The sequence below is a fragment of the Pseudoliparis swirei genome, chromosome 4 (assembly GCF_029220125.1).
Source record: "Pseudoliparis swirei isolate HS2019 ecotype Mariana Trench chromosome 4, NWPU_hadal_v1, whole genome shotgun sequence".
NCBI classification, from domain to species: domain Eukaryota; kingdom Metazoa; phylum Chordata; class Actinopteri; order Perciformes; family Liparidae; genus Pseudoliparis; species Pseudoliparis swirei.
Window position 1 is genome coordinate 4,531,331 of NC_079391.1, and position 19,596 is coordinate 4,550,926.

Here is a 19,596-nt window from a genome sequence, read left to right on the forward strand (position 1 = left end):
AGCGGACGACCTGTACTCATTTTATGCACGGTTTGAGGCTAGCAACAACAGCGCTAGCTCGCGCTAACAACAACACCGTTAAGCGTAGCGAGGTGAGTTCTACCGCTGGGGATGAACACACACTCTCTGTGACCGAGCACAGTGTGAGGAGGGCTCTGTTGAGGGTGAACACCAGGAAAGCTGCAGGTCCAGATGGCATATCTGGGCGAGTACTGAAGACCTGTGCTAACCAGCTAGCTCCAGTGTTCACCACAATATTCAACCTCTCCTGGCTGAGTCCGTGGTCCCCGCCTGCTTCAAGAGATCCACTATTGTCCCTGTGCCCAAGAATGCTTCTCCAGCATGTATGAATGACTACCGACCGGTGGCCCTCACCTCGGTGGTCATGAAATGCTGAGAGGCTGATAAAGGACTACATCTGCGCCTTCCTCCCTTCCTCCATGGACCCGCTGCAGTTTGCTTATCGCCCAAACAGATCCACGGATGATGCTGTCTCCCAGGTACTGCACACCACACTCTCTCATCTGGACAGCCAGAGGGGGCTATGTGAGACTGCTGTTCATTGATTATAGTTCAGCTTTCAACACCATAGTCCCCTCAGACTGGCGGCAAGCTGATTGAGCTGGGACTGAACACCCCCTGTGTGCTTGGATCCTGGACTTCCTGACCGCCAGGCCACAGGTGGTCAGGGTGGGCAGACACACCTCAAATCCCTCACCCTGAACACAGGATCCCCCAGGGTTGCGTCCTCAGCCCCTACTGTACTCCTGTACACATGACTGTGTGGCCAGGTTCAGCTCAACACCATCATCAAGTTTGCGGATGACACAGTGGTGGTGGGCCTGATCTCCGACAACGACGAGAAGGCCTACCTGGAGGAAGTTGCTGATCTGTCACTCTGGTGCCGGGACAACAGCCTCATCATGAATGTCACCAAAACTAAGGAGCTGATTGTGGACTTTAGGAGGGTACAACAACAGAGGACGTACTCACCACTGGGGATTAACGGGACTACTGTGGAGAGGGTGAGCGGGTATAAATACCTGGGAGTCCACATCACCGAGGATCTGACATGGTCAACAAACACAGACACTCTGGTGAGAAAGGCAAGGCAGCGCCTCTACCACCTCAGGCAGCTGAGGAAATTTAAAGTTTCCCAGAGGATCCTTCAGTCCTTCTACTCTGGAGCTGTAGAGAGCGTCCTGACAGGAAGCATCACAGCCTGGTTTGGCAACTGCTCCGCTCAGGACAGGAAGGCTCTGCAGAGAGTAGTGCGTTCGGCTGAGCGCACTATTGGGACCACGCGACCCTCCCTGCAGGACTTGTACACCAGGAGGTGCAGAACCAGAGCCGGCAGGATCATGAAGGATCCTCACCACCCCAACAACAGACTGTTTCAGCTGCTGCGGTCAGGCAGGCGCCTCCGTAGTCACGCTGCAAGAACAGAGAGACTGAGACGGAGTTTCTTTCCTCAGGCCATCAGGATTGTGAACTCCGACCTCACCAGGACCCCCACATAGACCCACACAACTGCCCCTCTTAGGCACACACACACACACACACACACTTACTGTAAATATTGTGTTGTTTATTTGTAAATAGTGTGTACTTGTTGCCCTTGCACATTCCTGCTGAGCATTGCCACTTTCATTTCACTGCACACCCTGTGTGTGTATGTGACAAATAAAACATCTTGAATCTTGAATCTTGAATCTCCTGCCTTCCCCTAAGGGGCCCCTGTCTTACCCTAAGGGACTCCTGCCTTACCCTAAGGGACTCCGGCCTCACCCTAGGGGGCCCCTGCCTCACCCTAAGGGACTCCTGCCTTACCCTAAGGGACTCCTGCCTTACACTAAGGGGCCCCTGCCTTACCCTAAGGGACTCCGGCCTCACCCTAGGGGGCCCCTGCCTTACCCTAAGGGGCCCCTGCCTTACCCTAAGGGACTCCGGCCTCACCCTAGGGGGCCCCTGCCTTACCCTAAGGGGCCCCTGCCTCACCCTAAGGGGCCCCTGCCTCACCCTAAGGGGCCCCTGCCTCACCCTAAGGGACCCCTGCCTTACCCTAAGGGACTCCTGCCTTACCCTAAGGGGCCCCTGCCTCACCCTAAGGGGCCCCTGCCTTACCCTAAGGGACTCCTGCCTTACCCTAAGGGACTCCTGCCTCACCCTAAGGGGCCCCTGCCTTACCCTAAGGGACTCCTGCCTTACCCTAAGGGACTCCGGCCTCACCCTAGGGGGCCCCTGCCTTACCCTAAGGGACTCCTGCCTTACCCTAAGGGACTCCGGCCTCACCCTAGGGGGCCCGTGCCTTACCCTAAGGGACTCCTGCCTTACCCTAAGGGGCCCCTGCCTCACCCTAAGGGGCCCCTGCCTTACCCTAAGGGACTCCGGCCTCACCCTAGGGGGCCCCTGCCTTACACGAAGGGACTCCTGCCTTACCCTAAGGGACTCCGGCCTCACCCTAGGGGGCCCCTGCCTTACCCTAAGGGACTCCTGCCTTACCCTAAGGGACTCCGGCCTCACCCTAGGGGGCCCCTGCCTTACCCTAAGGGACTCCTGCCTTAACCTAAGGGGCCCCTGCCTTACCCTAAGGGACTCCTGCCTTACCCTAAGGGGCCCCTGCCTTACCCTAAGGGACTCCTGCCTTACCCTTAGGGGCCCCTGCCTTACCCTAAGGGGCCCCTGCCTTACCCTAAGGGACTCCTGCCTTACCCTAAGGGACTCCGGCCTCACCCTAGGGGGCCCCTGCCTTACCCTAAGGGACTCCGGCGTCACCCTAAGGGACTCCTGCCTTACCCTTAGGGGCCCCTGCCTTACCCTAAGGGGCTCCTGCCTTACCCTAAGGGACTCCGGCCTCACCCTAAGGGGCCCCTGCCTCACCATAAGGGGCCCCTGCCTTACCCTAAGGGACTACTGCCTTACCCTAAGGGGCCCCTGGCTCCTCTGTGTCTGTTTACTGTATGAACAATGTACAGATGGCTTTAATCTCGCAGTACGCGCTGATGATGTAACTTAATTGTGAATATTAGCTCTTTGTTTTCCCTTCTGACAACAGTTGGCTCACATCAGACGTGTGAAGCCGAGAGGATGAATTCCTAAATAGATGTTGTGAAGGCATCTTGAATATGCATCCTCTCCTAACAGGGAGCATGCCACCTTATATTAATAATAATAATAATAATAATAAAATAATGATTACATTATTTATATAACACCTTTAAAAACAGTGTTTATAAAGTGCTCTGTGGAGAATCAAGGCAAAACAAATGGTAAAATACAAAATAAAGAAAAACAGAGGAATTAAATTAGGGGAACCAAAGAAGTGCATAAAAGGACGACATCACTTCAAAACTGTTCTCTAAAAAAATGGGTTTTAAGAAGTGATTTAAAAGAAGTTACTGTGGGGATACACAATCAGCCACAGTATGGGGATACACAATGAGCCTCAGTATGGGGATACACAATCAGCCTCAGTATGGGGATACACAATGAGCCTCAGTATGGGGATACACAACGGTGCCTCAGTATGGGGATAGAAAATGGAGACTGAGTATGGGGATACACAATGGGGTCTAAGTGGGGGGGATACAAAACGGAGCCTCAGTGTGGGGATATGCAACAGGGCCTCAGTATGGGGATACACAACGGGGCCTCAGTAGGGGGATACACAATGGAGCCTCAGTATGGGGATACACAACAGGGCCTCAGTATGGGGATACACAACAGGGCCTCAGTATGGGGATAGAAAATGGAGACTGAGTATGGTGATACACAATGGGGTCTAAGTGGGGGGGATACACAACGGAGCCTCAGTGTGGGGATATGCAACAGGGCCTCAGTATGGGGATACACAACTGGGTCTAAGTATGGGGATACACAACAGGGCCTCAGTATGGGGATACACAATGGGGCCTATGTATGTGTATACACAACGGAGCCTCAGTATGGGGATCCACAACTGGGTCTAAGTATGGGGATACACAACGGAGCCTCAGTATGGGGATACACAACAGGGCCTCAGTATGGGGATACACAACAGGGCCTCAGTATGGGGATACACAACAGGGCCTCAGTATGGGGATACACAACGGAGCCTCAGTATGGGGATACACAACAGGGCCTCAGTATGGGATACACAACAGCACAGCAGCTAAGATGCGTGTAACTGTGCTCCAATCAGGGAAGTGAAGCCATCACTCACCCTCCGGTCTGCAGGCCGAGCAGTTTGGGGTCCAGAATGCTGTGAGGCTGCAGAGGGAAGAAACACACCAGGTCAGAATAAAGAAGTAGAAGGTAACGTGCACACAACTAAACACACAAAGCAAATCAAACGCTAAATAAATGCACATCCAGTCAGATGGAAATGAACTGGGACACATAGAGTACATGTTGAGGGTCAATTCAGGGTCAGATGAACAGATCGGAGGAGGACAGCACGGGGAGGAAGGGAGGGAGGACACCGCAGGCAGAAGACCAAATTGTTCCACATCAATGTAATTTGTGGTCTCAAGACTCGAGAGTTGTGCCGCTGTCGGCGCTTCAGGCCAGATTTGCTTATTGCGTAACCCCCCCCCCCCCATTTACAGGCCCAAATGTCCAGTTTGAGACACAAATCAGTTTCCGAATAGGAATAAAAGGATAAGCGGCACCAACAGGGCTCGAGGGGACATGCTGCATTCAATTTTCAGAACTACGGATATTTACGTCAATGTATCTCCAAACAAAGAAACAAACACACTAACACACTCTCACAGACTTATTATTTCAAATCAAATTCAAGTGAGATGCAAAATCCGCACACCACATAACACAAAGACACACACATATACACATGGACATGAAAATATCAAATATCCACGTGGTTGATGATAAAAGAAGACTTAAAACCTGTGAGTCCAAAGCACTGCTGTCTGGAAGGAGAAACGACAGTCGTGCGTTAGGGAAGAGTACACACACTTAGTTAGGACAGTCATCTGCTATCACTACGAAGATGACACAATTCTGTTTATGCAGAAGCAATTTATGCAGAGATGAAGACAATCAACATCAAGGAGAAGGTGTGTGAATAGTTGAATACCATATGCAAATAGAATGGGCACTCGGTAGAGCGCATACCTTCGCATATCACAAGATTGGGCATTGAATTATGAACATGTTGGCATTAGTTGCATGCCAATTGGATACAAATTGACCGTGCTATGGTAAAAAGAATATTTGACCTTTTCATGACCTTGGCATTGACCTTTGACCCGATCGATCCCAAAATCTAATCAAATGGTCCCCGGATAATAACCAATCATCCCACCAAATTGCATGCGATTCGGTTTAATACTTTTTGAGTTATGCAAGTAACACGCATACAAATAAATAAATAAATAAGTACACGGCGATCAAAACATAACCTTCCGCATTTTCAATGCGAAGGTAATAAAAGCCGTAGAACAGGAGGCTCTCAGCTAAAGGTTCAAATGTGAACATCACATATAGAATATTTTAAATCAATACAGCATACTTTTTTTTTAAATGACGCCTTTGATTAGCATTAGAGGAGTTAACGATCATATCTGTGGAGACGTGGGACATCAGGTAAGAAGCACAAGCGGTTGGTATCATATTGCCATTTTGGAGAAGAACTGGGAGAAGACGATCCCTTTGAATAAGCACGATTGCAGAGGTGTAATTACTGTGCTATTGATCCACGGGTGATTAATGACATCATAATCGTGATCTAATGTGCTACAATCGGAAAACAGCTGTTCGCAACGAGAAAGATCAAATTGCCGCGCTGATTAAAAACAATCCGACGGCCTGTTTGTTTTCTGCATAGCTAATGCAGCAAAAAAGGAAATGTAAATATTTTTAATTTTGCCCGATTACATTCTCGATTTTTCGGGAAGAAAAAATATCGTGAAGATGATCATTGTTAACCGTTAAAAAGCATTAACTCTGGACCTGCACATGAATTGAGGACGCGATACAGAGTATTTGCTGTATGCCATTAACCAGAGGGCTCTACAGCACCACGAGTGGTCCAGTATCTTTTCATGACGATGGTACTCAAAGAAGATTACTCATTTTAATTTAAAAAGGATTCTGAATTTATAGAACCTGATATTTTAAACATAGGTAGTATAGTTTTTGAAAAGGTTTTTTTCACAGCGCTCAAAGTGGAGCCGAGCTGCATGTCGGTGTCGAGGACGGCGATCAGCTGAGCTCCACTCAGCACGGCGAGATAGAGACGTCTCAGATAAAGCCAGACCACCCAGATAGGCAGAAGGCTGCTGATATGAACCTCGTTTCACAGGCGCCTTAAATCTGTGGAAAAATTGGAATTGACTGGTAGGAAACCCTCCATGTGTGTGTGTGTGTGTGAGAGCTGTGGGCAACGTGTTGCGGTATCAACAGCAGCAGTAAATCTGCTTTTCAGTGCCGACACACGCGTGGTTACAGCGTCCGTAGATCAGATTCTGCCAGGAGAGGAAAAAGCCTGCACATGGCTGATAGTGGAACGAGGACCTGACCCCGCAACACACACACACACACACACAGGTACAGAGACACACTAACAGACACATAGTGGTGTGTGTGTATATAAACACACACACAGACACAGCGAGAGAGGATTGACCTTTATGATAATAAAACTATCTTTATTAAATTGAGAGAAAAAAATCAAACTTGTGAAGACTGATTTCCATAAGTCTGGTTTTGCAGCATTCAGCATGTTGACAAAAGCATTTCACGCAGAACAATCAGGATAACAAAGAGCTCGGCATGTGACAGCCAATCAGAAGAGATATGGCCTTATTCTACTTCCAAGGCGTTTAAAGACCACAGCAGCGTAGGGGGATGAACACATATCTTTAAGCTTTAGCCCAAACAGCCATTTCAGGTTTTGTATTAAATATATTTGACAATAACTATCAATGAGAGAGCATCTTCAAGTTGCCATATCTTACTTTGAGTCCACACACACAGTAAACTGAGGTGCTGTTCAGACTTCTAGAAAAATGACAATGGAAATAAAAGGAAACTCACAGTTTGCGTATTGGAATAAAGTCTACAGCTCGACTGAATTAGTAGTGATAGCACAAGTGTAGCCTTCACAAGGTGTGTGCTACGGAAGAGGAGTGTGTGTGTGAGTGGAGTCGCTGGAGCAGGAGGCTTGAGAGGAACCGTGAGGTCTGACATGACCACCAATTTGTGGTCGGGCTCATCGGATCGAGATGCCGGCTCAGCCCGGGCTGTCGGCTTTACAGTGAACACATCCTGATAAAATAAAAATACTAAAGCTCACCAGAGCAGAACTGCATGCTGATGTCAACTCTCACAATCTCACTGGAGGAAAATGGTGTCTTGTGATTTAATATCTGAAGTTACAGGTGAAATGCTTATCTTTAAAAAAAGATTCAATCATGGAAGCAATAATGTTAAACTATCATCAAACATAAAATAATAAGTGAATATTAAAAACATTCAGGTTGAATTCGAGTGTTGTTATCAACATTATATCTTGAGCATTTCACCTCGGAAAAGAGCCGTCGTTTATGTGATAGACACATTTTCCAGCTCAACTGACGGTGCCTTTGAATCACACATATAAAAGTAACTCATCTTTGGTAATAAAAAAAAAAACATTCAGCCACCTCACACCGCGTGAAGCTAGCCACCTCACAAAACAGGATAAAAAGATGTCTGTCCGCACGACCCCGGACTCAACTCTCAGAAAAGACAAAATGAGATTTATGAGATTTAACGTGAACATTTAAGTGTGAACATTGTTAAATAGTAACACGTATTACGGTTCAAAATATTGCTTAACGTGATGTGCTTGTGAGTTCCCTGAGCTACAGCAAACAATGTATTATCCCTGTATTTATTTATGCTAGAATTCCATAGCATGCATGTATTTGTTGTCTTTATAATTATATAATGGTGCATTGTGTGCATCTCTTCCATCATATCGCGGTGGACCTTTTGTTCAGCAACACCAGGATATTTTGTGTTTTTACAACTTAATGGTTTTCTCAAGTTCCTGTGCAAGGAAAAAAATACAGATGGAGACAATGCAAAGACATTTCACTTCGTCACATATCAGACCTTTGAATGCCATGTCATGAATACTCCCTGTGTTACAGGATGTGTGATGAGAAGAGTGACGAAGGGGAAATGTGTGTATTGAGAGGTTGTAGCCCTCCAGGCTTCGATGTAATAAAAAATGTGGTGGCTTCAATTTGTTCACTTCCTGTCCATCAGATACCTCAAACCATATCACATAACCAAACTGTGTTTGCGGCAGACTGATGCGAGAGAGGTTTTTTGGTTTAATTTCAGCGGAAAGAGAAAAAAATCCTTGTCACGATGAATCAGGAAGAGAGCATTTGGCCAGAGCGGGTTATCGACCCTTATCTCATCATAGGTTTTAGTTTTTTGGAATCAGAGATCTAAATTGTGCACATAAAGGCAAATCTATTGACTCAATCCAAGTTATTATACGCTATTGAGAAAGTTAGGGGGACATAGTACGATGGAAATGATGATGATTTGACAACGCAGCAAAAGGAGGTGATGTTTATGCTCCTCCAAGTTTATAGAGTACACTTCGGAGGGGGAGGCTCTACCCGTTTACAGCTGTCAAATGAAAAAAGCGCCACTGAATCAGTCAGCGCTTCGCTATCACCTACAACCACGGACAACACACATGTTTTCACATCCACTCACTTTCTCTAGAAATGGCGCACTAAGCACAACGAGGAGTCTGACTCCTTCACTCCCCCAGGGGAGCGAGCGGCAAACTTCCCGAGCGGCAGACCTCTATAGATATTCCAAGCAAGGCTGACCTGGTTACAGAATGCCCTTGGGAGTGCGAATTTACATCTGAATATCGACACCGCTGTCGCCGGTTTAAAAGACAGGCCTGGCAGCGAGTGGTCGTACGCCCGAGACTCCCTTTACGGTTCCCACGGACACCAGCCGGCATGCTTTCAGAGCATGAGGAGCACACATCGGCAACACGGGATGAAGGCGTAAAGCTAATTAGGCGGGAGTATATCGTGTACCAGATTAATATATACGGACGTTTGCCTTTCTTTGGTCTGTATGTAATCCTACATCAAATCCCATCTACTCGTATCGTCTCATTCTGTCTTAATAGTGTTAGGTTGTAATAGTTTATTTTGATAACATGTGCAGAGGTCTTATGTTTTAAATTAATACATATAGAAAGATGTTATAATAGGAAATATTAGGGAGAATATTGATATCGTTATTAATGTATTATGAAGCATAGGGGTAATGTTTACTCTATGCAAATGTAAATGGCAAGAATTAATGTATGTTGCATGAGAGTGACTATGTTAGTATTATAGATTGACGAGGCCGGTTGAATTCCGTCAAGTGACTTACAATAACAAGGGACTTTTATTGTGAAAGTGACTTTAATGCGGACAATACCAAGACGGGACTCTTATTGTGAAAATACTTGTTTAGCGACTTGACCGGAAGTGACGTTTTGACCGGGGCCAGGGACATTGAGTATAAAACTCCGTGGATGAGAGAAATCGGGTCTCTTACACAGGTATTCTCGACGCCGGAAGGAGGGCGGAGGAGCCGATGAAGACCACGATCGTGAGGCCTTGAATGCTTGTATAACTTAATTCACGCGCGTCCGGAAGCCTGTTTTCCATCATCTGCGAAGTGCCCAGTTTCAGAATTACTTTACAATTGTTTTCAATTTGTTGGATGAAGTGAAAACTAACAGCATCTGGACTCATCTGTGACTGTTCATAGAACCGAGGAACACTAAACAGCAGTAACGTGTGCAAATATTATGCTTTAGACCACTAACTAATAGAGAGATACAGAAAAGAGCCAGTGGCCAGTAAGGACCATTGGTCACACATTTTAATTTGGAGTCGTGGGCCCGAGGTCCACAGCGTGCCTCATCTCACACAAGCACGAGTCAACACTGAGAAGTGAGTCAATCACTCAATGAGACAGACTGTCAGATCGACTCTTAACACTTCTTTTTAATTTTGTTTTAATCAACCAGCATACAACAATGCTGGTATTAGCCTCAAACAGCTATTTTTCAATTAAGACATCATTGAAAAATGTAACACACATTGAGACAGAAGTGAGATTAATTGAATAATTTTAATTAAAGTAATGGTGTGTATATATAACCCGATGGTAATATGTTTAATGATGCATAATGAACCGTGTACTGTACCTTTAAAATCATATGACAGTGAAGTAATCTCCGAATTTAAGAGTTTCAGTCAATAACATTACGTGCAGGATGTTTGGCGAACGTGGCCACAAAAAGCCACACATCCGTCACATGGTCTTGAGGTGTAGCCTGTATTCCCTGAACAGTGCCCACCTCACCACGAGTGCCACAGCTGCAGCTACGTATGTAGGTCAGGAGCTTTTTCATTTTAAGTAAGAGTGGAAATCCCCTGGTCTCTTTTTTTGTATTCATATTGCAAACCTCCCTTTCCTTCAATGTGTAAATCTGAACCATTTATATCCCTAAAATGATTTTAAATGGCATCCTAATTTTTTTTTTTTACGAAAGCCATCACCTTTATCGCATTTCTATTCAAAGCTACTTCTTGCAGTGAGCAAAAGGAATGATTCAAAAAGACAAATGAGAGCATGAGGCATAATCTTCTACTAAATGTAGAGAACAAAATAAGAGACAAAGTGAACGTTCTCTGTGGAAAGTCAATATGTAAAGACTTCACACCTGCTTTAACTGTCCGCCGATGCCCACGTAATGACACCAAATAGTCGTTATGTATTTATGAATTGTGAATAATTGATGGCATTGGAGGCCACCCGAGTGCAGAGTTTAAAATATGGTGCAGATGATAGCTGATAAACCTCCAGAAAACATGTTTGACAGTCTTATCACTAGCAATAATCCGCTACGAGAGAATGTCATGTTGTGCCATGGGAATACAAATACAAAGTCAATGCCACATATTATACTGCCATCCAGAGAGAGTCCCCTCTTCAACTCAAAATAAATTACCAATTTAACGAGACATCCTTCAGGTTGATCAAAGTCCGAGGGTCTCATAAAACCAACTATATAAAACCTCCAAGTCTACGGCTTGTCTCCACCTCATTATTGAAAGTTATTCACTATGATTTAGACTTCCACAAACAACACGGAGGACCCGCTGGATGTCAAGGATTACCAGCGTTAGCTCATAATAAAAAAAAGTGTACTTTGTTATGAGTAATAATGTTATGGCCTCTCTCGGTTGCCTTGAGGTGCGCATGCCGTAGCATATAAATAAGAGATACAGCTAAGGGGGGAACAAAGGAGGCGAAGAATAAATTGAAATACTTACGCCAATAAGGAATATTTATTAGCAGAGTTAAGGCTGAACAAAGGTAAACTAAAACAGAAGCAAAAAGTTGTCAGGGTCTCCAAGGCCAACACAATAAAACACAACCCCAATGCTAACTAGAAAATAAAAGGTCACACTGAACTACCGTAGTGAAATGAAAAACAATACTGAGCTCCTTGTCTTTCCACAAAACAGGAGAAGACAGACACAACAAAAATGGCAGAGAACCCCGACACAGCTTGACCCAACAAAACACAAATGCTGGCCTCCACTGAGGCGACATGCCACAGAATGGTCACAGCTCAGAGGTGAAGAGAGAGAGAAACACTTGATCTCGGGGTGTATATAAGTCCCGCCCACTGATGATGTGATGCCTCTCAGGTGGTGTGCCAGACCTGAAAACAATAACTCCACCCTCTTCCTGGACGAGGGCTGTCTAAGTCAGGGGACGTAACAAATAAATAGTTTTTTATTTTAGAAAGACTGCGGTCCAGCCTGAGCTCAAAAAGATCACCAGGCAGGAATCGTTGGAGATTAATCCAAAGCGGTTCTCCAGAGTTGAGGCCAGAACCAGAAGAATCTGGCAGAATATCATCACCTTCAGCAGCTGATACAACAGGAGAAGGACGAGAGCCACGGACTCTGGGCCCTTGGTCAAGTGTTTGCAGAGGGGCCAAGACGGGAGGAAGCCAACAAAGCGCCGTTAAAGACAAAGAATGCGACAGAACGGCTCGAGGAGATCGGCAATCAAACCCGACGGAGAGAAACAGATGCACAGAGGCACGATGTTGAGGAGATGGAAAAGACCGGCCAAGGAGCAGAGCCGGTTATGAGACGCAGCTGCCTGAAACCCCACATGATGAACATGAATGTTGACCGTCTGTCGCCACTTCCCAGAGCCACGGATCGAAGAGACGCGTTGGCAGCAGCAGGCAATAGTTCCACTGTCGATTCTGAGCGGTCCGGCTACCGATCAACACTAACTGTAACACTGTGTAAACTACTCCCTCAAATAATGTGAAATAACTATCTTTGCATTTGATTGTGGTTTATTCAAGTGTAAACATATTGTACATACATTTATATAAAGCAAATGTATGTGTCATTACAACATGAATCCATTTAATGTAGGGTTAAGAAACCCATATTACTCTATCGAAGATCAAACTTTAAAAAAATAAGAACAAATAAGACAAAGATCAAATCCACGTTATTGCATTTACTTTATTCGAAGCTGTTTTTGTCACTGTTGAGAAGGACATAATGCTGGTCCAACTCATAATTGTGAGCTGCTTAGAACATCTGTGACATATATATAAGTGGTCTGGAGCTCACCTGCTCACATACCTTTAGCGTTTAATGCTTGGAAGCTTGTGTAATCTCTTCAGCCAGAATAAAGATTGCTTTCACAGCAGCAGCATTTTTTGGCTTGAATTTTTTGTGTGTGAATTTAATCTTCTGTGATTGCAGTCTGCTTTTTAATTGTTGGACATTTTTATGTTTTTCTCGGAGGCTAAATCTAGCGTACTTGGCTCCGTGTTTGGTGTCAAAACGCCGACGTAAACTGTATTCCTTCATCACCCACACCGCCTCCTCCCACAGAAGACTTACCGTTTTTCATCCTTGAGGCACAAACATGTATTCACTTTCCCATCTTCTTTAAATGCCCTTTCCTCTGCATCAATCCCTCTCTTTTTGGGCATTTTTGGATTATTTGTTGATCTTTTTTCAATTTAAATCACATGGCTTTAGTTAAAGGACCGATATGGAAACACAGTTTTCTCGTGGTAGGAAGCCGTTCATTCTCGGGTCACAAAATCGATAAGCCTTGTGAGGGATGTAGTCTATGGTGACTGTACAGTGTAAAGCAGCATAGACTTTAATTCTAAGACGATCATATGGCGTTTTCAAGCTGCCGCGGGCCATATAAAATGACGTGGCGGGCCTTGAGTTTGACACCTATGCGATAGGGTTTATGGATATCATTGTCAACCTCGAGACTACGGATGAAAAATATCCTCTTGGCTAACTCTGGCACATCTCCAGAAATCTATTTTATTAATGTTCACTATCCCTTGACAAATAAACCAACGTTTTAAAAAAAAACTCATAAGCATCCTTAGAATTCAACTCAGAGAAACACAAAATGATGTCAAGTATGCACTAAAATCTCAGATATAAGACTTAATTCCTGCATCTCTCAGTTGTGAAATTTCCCTTTTTCCAGAGGTCCATGTTTGCTAGTTGTTTATCTCTTTTGACTCATCTCAGAGAGCAAACTTGAATGCATAAACAGAGCACTAACAAAACCAAGAGTTTTCTTCAAAACCGTTGAAGCTGAGATTTTGGCTATCGTCAAGTATTCACAAGTTGTAGTTCATGCGCTGTAACACAAGTCCATGGTGCTTGGTTTTGACGACTTTTTACAATTACCATTGTGATTTTGTCCATGTATTACCGACGTAAAGCCTTGTCAAACAGTACAACATTAAAGTGACACTGACAAACACAAATGAGTAAAGAGTCTTACCCCCTGCCAGGATCTGCTGCTCCAGTTCAGCCATCTGCTTCCTGTAGGCCCTCAGTGCTGCCTCCTTGAATGTGGGTCTCACATGTTTCTTGGGTGGGGGCTCTGTAGGCTTCTTCTCTGGAACATTTTTGTTTTCATCCTCCTGCTGTTTCTCTACTTTTTCAGATCCCTCAGCGACCTCCTCTATGATCTCCTCTACCTCCTCTACCTCATCATCGCCCTCTTCTGTCTCCTCTGAGACATCATTGTCATCCGCATCTTCAACGTCTACGTACTCCACCATTGCGTCATATTCAGCAGTGTCCTCTGGGAGTTGGGTTTCATATTCTTCATTGTACTTTTCATTCAAACTGCTTTCATGCTCCAGAACACATGCCTCCTTAGCCGTCTCAGGGTCTTCTGTCACATCCAAATCTTGAGAGGCATCAAAATCCTCAAAGGGATCATTGTCTTGTGAGGCCTCAGACACATCATAGTCCTGAGAAGTCTCACACTCCTGTGCAGGATCATCCGTCTCATCTGTCTCATTAGCAGTACTTATGTTCTCTAAGTTAGCTAATACCTGCTCCATCACTTCAACATAGTGGGTCTCATTGTCCACTGGTTCTTCCCCAGCTTCTGCCTCTGCACCAGCTTTTTCTTCCTCTGCCTTGTTGAAGACGTGCTCGGTGGTAGCATCGGAGTCTGTTGTCGAACTTGAGTTATTTTTACCAGAAGTGGACAGGGTGCGGAAACGTCCCATAAATGATGAATGTGTGGTCTCCTCAGGAGGAGCAGGGGTAGGAGTTGGAGGGCCAGATTTCCAAACAACTTCCAAAGCTGACTTAGCCCTTTGCAGTGTAGAGCCGAAGCCAAAGCCAAAGGACTTCTCAGTAAGATCTATGCTCAGCCTACTGCTCCAAGACTTGGGAACCTCCTCAACCTTCTCGGGGCGAATCTCACTCTGACTGCGGTACATAGCTGAAGACTTAGGCTGGGTCTGGTGGAAGCTATGATTGACATCCAGTTCAGGGAATTTATCTTTAGAAATGACTGTGGGGGTTTCCTTAGGGGTATCTTTAGAGGCTACTTTGGGTCCTTCTTTAGAGGCCACTTTGGGTCCTTCTTGAGAGGCTACTTTGGGTCCTTCTTTAGAGGCTTCTATCGGGGTGGCTTTAGGCGTCTCTTTGGGGGACACCTTAGGACTCTCTTTAGGGGCTACCATTGCAACTTCTTTAGGTGGAATCTTAGAAACTTCTTGAGATGGAATTTTCAAAACTTCTTTAGGTGGAATTTTCGAAACTTCTTTAGGTGGAATATTAGACATTTCTTTAGGTGGAATATTAGACATTTCTTTTGTGGGCACTTTACCAATCTCCTTCGATGTTACCTTAGGGATCTCTTTCAATACCTCTTTTGGGGGTAGTTTTACAGCTTCTTTGGTAACCTCTTTAGCAACAACTTTCAGAACTTCGTTAGATGCAGTTTGTGGGGGATTTTTAGCAATGACTTTGGGAGACTCTTTAGGGGATTCTTTAGGGGACTCTTTAGAAGTTGAAACAGGGCTCTCAATTGGGGTTATTTTAGGGCTCTCTTTCGGTGACTCTTTTGGACTTTCTTTCGGAGTGATTGTAGGGCTAGCTTTTGGAGTCACTTTAGTTGTCACTTTAGCAGCCTCACTAGAGGTTATCTTGGATGTCACTTTAGATACTTCTTTAACACTAGGTTTTGTGGCATCTCTAGGTGTGACTTTCGAGCTTTCTTGAGGGACGGGTTGAATGAATTCTTTAGCTGCTGATTTCTGAATCTCCCTCGGTGACTCTTTCGGAACTGTTTTAGAGGTCACTTTAGATGGAACCTTAGCAGATACCTTCGAGCTTTCTTTTGGCAGTATTTTGATGTTTGCTTCTTCTTTAGGTGCCAATTTGGTCTGTTTATGTGTCATTTTACCAGCAGCTTTATGAGTATCTTTAGATGATATTTTAGTGTTTTCTTTTGTGATCATCTTATTTCCCTCCTTGGACTGCCGGGGAGATGGCTTGATGACAAACTCACGTTCTGTGACAGGAGTAATAATGTGGGTGGTTATTGGTGGTAGGGAAGTTTCTCTGTCAAGCATCATGAATTCTTCATCTCCCTCAAATTGTAGATCAACCTCCTGACATTTTGTGATGTTTTCTGGAAAACCTGGTATGGTTGATGGGTCAAATGGACTGCTAATCTCTATGGAGGCTTCCAAGCCAGAATCTGCACCCTGCTCTAGATGATGCCAGTCTTTCCAGGGTGATAAGTCCCCTTGCAGAGACAACTGGGAGCCACTGTGGTGGCTTCGGTCCCCAGACATGCAGACCAGTCCATTGCTCACCCCACTGTCAATAGTTTCCGTAGTCTCCACCTCATTGTGTTCATATGCTTGATTCTCATGGCTGAGTTGGTGACTATCGCTAGCATACCAGAAGGAAGCCATGTCTTCTTGTTTTCTCTGCCACAGTTCCTGATCCGAGGAGGACAGCATGGAGCCGCCATTTGCCCGTGTAAAGTACTGACTTTCTGAAAAGTCTTCCGAGTATGACTGGCAAAGTTTTGAGCAGTCAGACTCAGAGCGGCTGAGTTTAGGGGTGGAATAGTCACTCTGAGAAAGCCAACCAGGGGTCAAATCCGAGTAGTAAGTCTTTGTATGCTTGTCTGGGTCATAGTAAGAGTCATCAGCATAGGCGCCTGAGCAGCCTGCTTCCTCTCCCGACCTACTATGGGTATGGGATCGCCTCTTCTCTGATTTGCTCTTGTGAGCAGGCTTCGAAACCACCAATGCATATTTATTTCGGCTTAATTCATCTAATTCTTTATCACTGTCCATTGAGTCCCAGTCATCGCTCTCCACTTTATCCTTTCCTGAGGCCTTTATATCCATTCTTTCATAGGTTTGTGAGGAAGACATTGTTTTGTCTTTTCGCTCCTTTCCATCATGACTTAAGCTATCAGTGGAGACTGTGATGCCTGTTCCTTTAAGTTTATAGCACTTTTTCAAGACTATATCCCTCTCTTGAGTTGTTGTAAACATAACAATAATAGGGCGGGGTTTTGCATTTGAACATTCTCTTTGTTTCCCTAACCTGTGAGCAAGCTCTATTTTAATTGTTTTAAGGACATCAAGGAAACCCATTTTGTCTTTTAGTATTTTATAAATTACACTCTCGGTTTTTTCCGACTTTTCTTCAGGAACATTAAGGAACTTCAAGGTTGAATTATTGGCCTGGTGGCTAACTTGTTTTATGTAGTCATGAATATCTCGTGTTTCCCTTCTAGACTGGACAAATCCTGTGCGGAGCTGCTCAATCTCAGTCTGAACTACTTCCACACTGCTGGAGATCTCATCAATGGAGCTTTTGAGGGCATTTACATGGCCACGTAGCTCAGTTAGTTCTGTCTCTATCTGGCTGATCCCCTGAAGCTCCTTAAAGATCATCTCCATGACATCCTGGGTCTGACTGATGCAACCCGTGGAGGACGATCCAGGCTCCAGGGTTGAGCTCTTTTGCTGCCGTCCAGCGCGGTCCAAGGACTTGCTCCGGATGCCCAAGGTTTTCCTCCAATTGCTCACCTCGGAGTCCGAGGAGACACATTCCTGACTCTTTTTCCATTTTCTTAACTTGCGTAGAGCGCCCAGCCGAAGTGTTTGTAGACTGGAGCGTTCCACTCGCTCGCCCTCAGAGCTGCCATCAGAGGGAGCCAAACTGATGAGGCTCTTCCTGTTTCGTCTTACTGGCATAGTGTGTGATTTATGCTCATCCAATCTCCTGACAAGTTTTGTCTCACTCAAAGAGTCAGAGTATCTACCATCAATTGAAAGAACCTCAGGAAAGATACTTTCATTGTTGTTTAAAAAAAGAGAGTTTTTCGGCAGTCCATTTGCGATAGCTACACGATAACTGAAAGTGGGTGACAGGGATGAGCAGTCGTACTTTCCGTCGTCTTCTTCAAGAGAGATCTTGCGTGCCACGGAGCATTTTGAAATCTTTTGAACGGTGGTCTTCAGCGTGGTCGAGAGAGTTGGATTGTGAGCTTGCAAATCAGTGGTCAAGTTGGGCTCATTATTTTCACTTCTCTCTTTCTTCTTTATTGGGTTTGCCAATTTCTTTGTAAACATTCCTTTACAAATCTTTTTAATGTAGGATGATATAGTAGTTAGCAGGTCAGGGACCATGGATGGAAATCCTGGGAACAGTTTGTATCATCGATTGAAAGGAGAAGTTGGCTGAGAATACAGCGATGGTGAGCCAAGCCCAATCAGCCAGTGCTGGGATGTCGGATCCCAACTCAAGATCACTGACACCACAGTCCACGGAGAGACTCACTAGTACTTTTAAATCCAGGGGCCTTTCTCCCGAAAAGGAACATCTCTCTGAAAAGACAAGAAATGACAGATATTTACAATGTGGCTGCAGATTTTTAGTTCAGACTTTACCACAAGCAGGAGAAACCGGATATATTACTTTTGAAATTCGACAGTTGAAAGCATAAGTCACATTTCGGATGCCTGGTGGAGCCCTCGGAAGAATTCCGCCAACAACTTCTCTCGTTCTGGTAGATTTATTCTTTGATCACAAGCAAAGTACAAGAGACTCGCTGCGATCGCAATCACAGGGAGTCTCTCCGACAACACACAGGTTGATGGATAAATAACTCTCCCTCCCAAGCCATGTTCAGCCTTTAATTCACAGATTTCTTCAGATCACGTCATCCTGACCTCGGATTGACGCTAGACTGTCTGGGAGGAGAAGGATTTCAAGAATTCCATCTCCTCACCCCTTCCAACGGTCTCACTCCCCCTCCATCGTGTGACAATACCGATAACATGCGTGAGTGTTGTGTTATGAGGCGTGTATCTATACTTAAAAGCAGACATTAAACTATTTCCATTTCTTACAAAACACTATTTCAGTTGCTATGTGTTGTTTATTCTGAACTTGAGTAACCTGACCATAACATCAGAACATATCAATATTTAAGAGTTATATTAACACACAATCTGTTTCCTCACAGAAAGAAAGTAAAATATTTCTCATTAACGAAAAATCTCCAAACCTGTTATACAAGAAAAACAATGATTCAAATGCAGAAAAAAATCTTTCAGTTTTCAGAAATGAATGTTGGGTGAATGGCTTTATAGCAAATCTCACAGAGCATCCTCACCACCCTCCATACTTATTATCACTTAAGCTGTATACCAGATGTGTTGACAGAGAACAAAGGCATTGGGTGTATGAGCTTGCACATGGTTGGTAGAAGGGATTGGTGGGGTGTTCAAGTGCATGTGTAAAGGAGCCAGTTCATGAAGGTACACACTCTATGTGTCAGTCAAGGTCAATAGACACAGGCTACACACAGGTATCCAGCGTCTACACCGGAAGACTCAATTAATCTAAATGCTTTTGTCGGAATGGGTTCATCATGAATTAATATCCAGCATGATGAAAGAACCTGGACACTTTGCAATATATATATTTTTCTTTCTTTTTTTATGTTCTACAATCTAATCAAATCATGTACGAAATCAGTTTGTTGGCTATTTTCTTTTTTACGATAATGATGTTTTCACTGATTGAAACATTACAGTTAATGACGTATCGCCGTCGGACAGTTTAATGTCCCAATTAGTTTAATTGGAAAGGTTCATCACCTCCAATATTCAGGTGTCATAATGTAAACGGGCAGCAGACTATA

The 19,596-nt window shown here is 44.8% G+C and overlaps 1 protein-coding gene across 1 annotated transcript in view; it reads right to left on the reverse strand.

The window, feature by feature from the left end:
• The window catches only part of LOC130193219 (protein unc-13 homolog C-like), a 153,777-nt gene extending 135,574 nt beyond the window's left edge, over positions 1 to 18,203 (reverse strand). Inside the window, exons 1-3 of the mRNA XM_056413662.1 lie at positions 13,894 to 18,203; positions 4,888 to 4,910; positions 4,202 to 4,248 (exon numbers count right to left, since the gene is read on the reverse strand). Coding sequence (XP_056269637.1) covers positions 4,202 to 4,248; positions 4,888 to 4,910; positions 13,894 to 18,076 — 4,253 coding nt within the window. The 5' untranslated portion in view covers positions 18,077 to 18,203. The remainder of the gene's footprint in view (positions 1 to 4,201; positions 4,249 to 4,887; positions 4,911 to 13,893) is intronic.
• Positions 18,204 to 19,596: the final 1,393 nt, after the last annotated feature.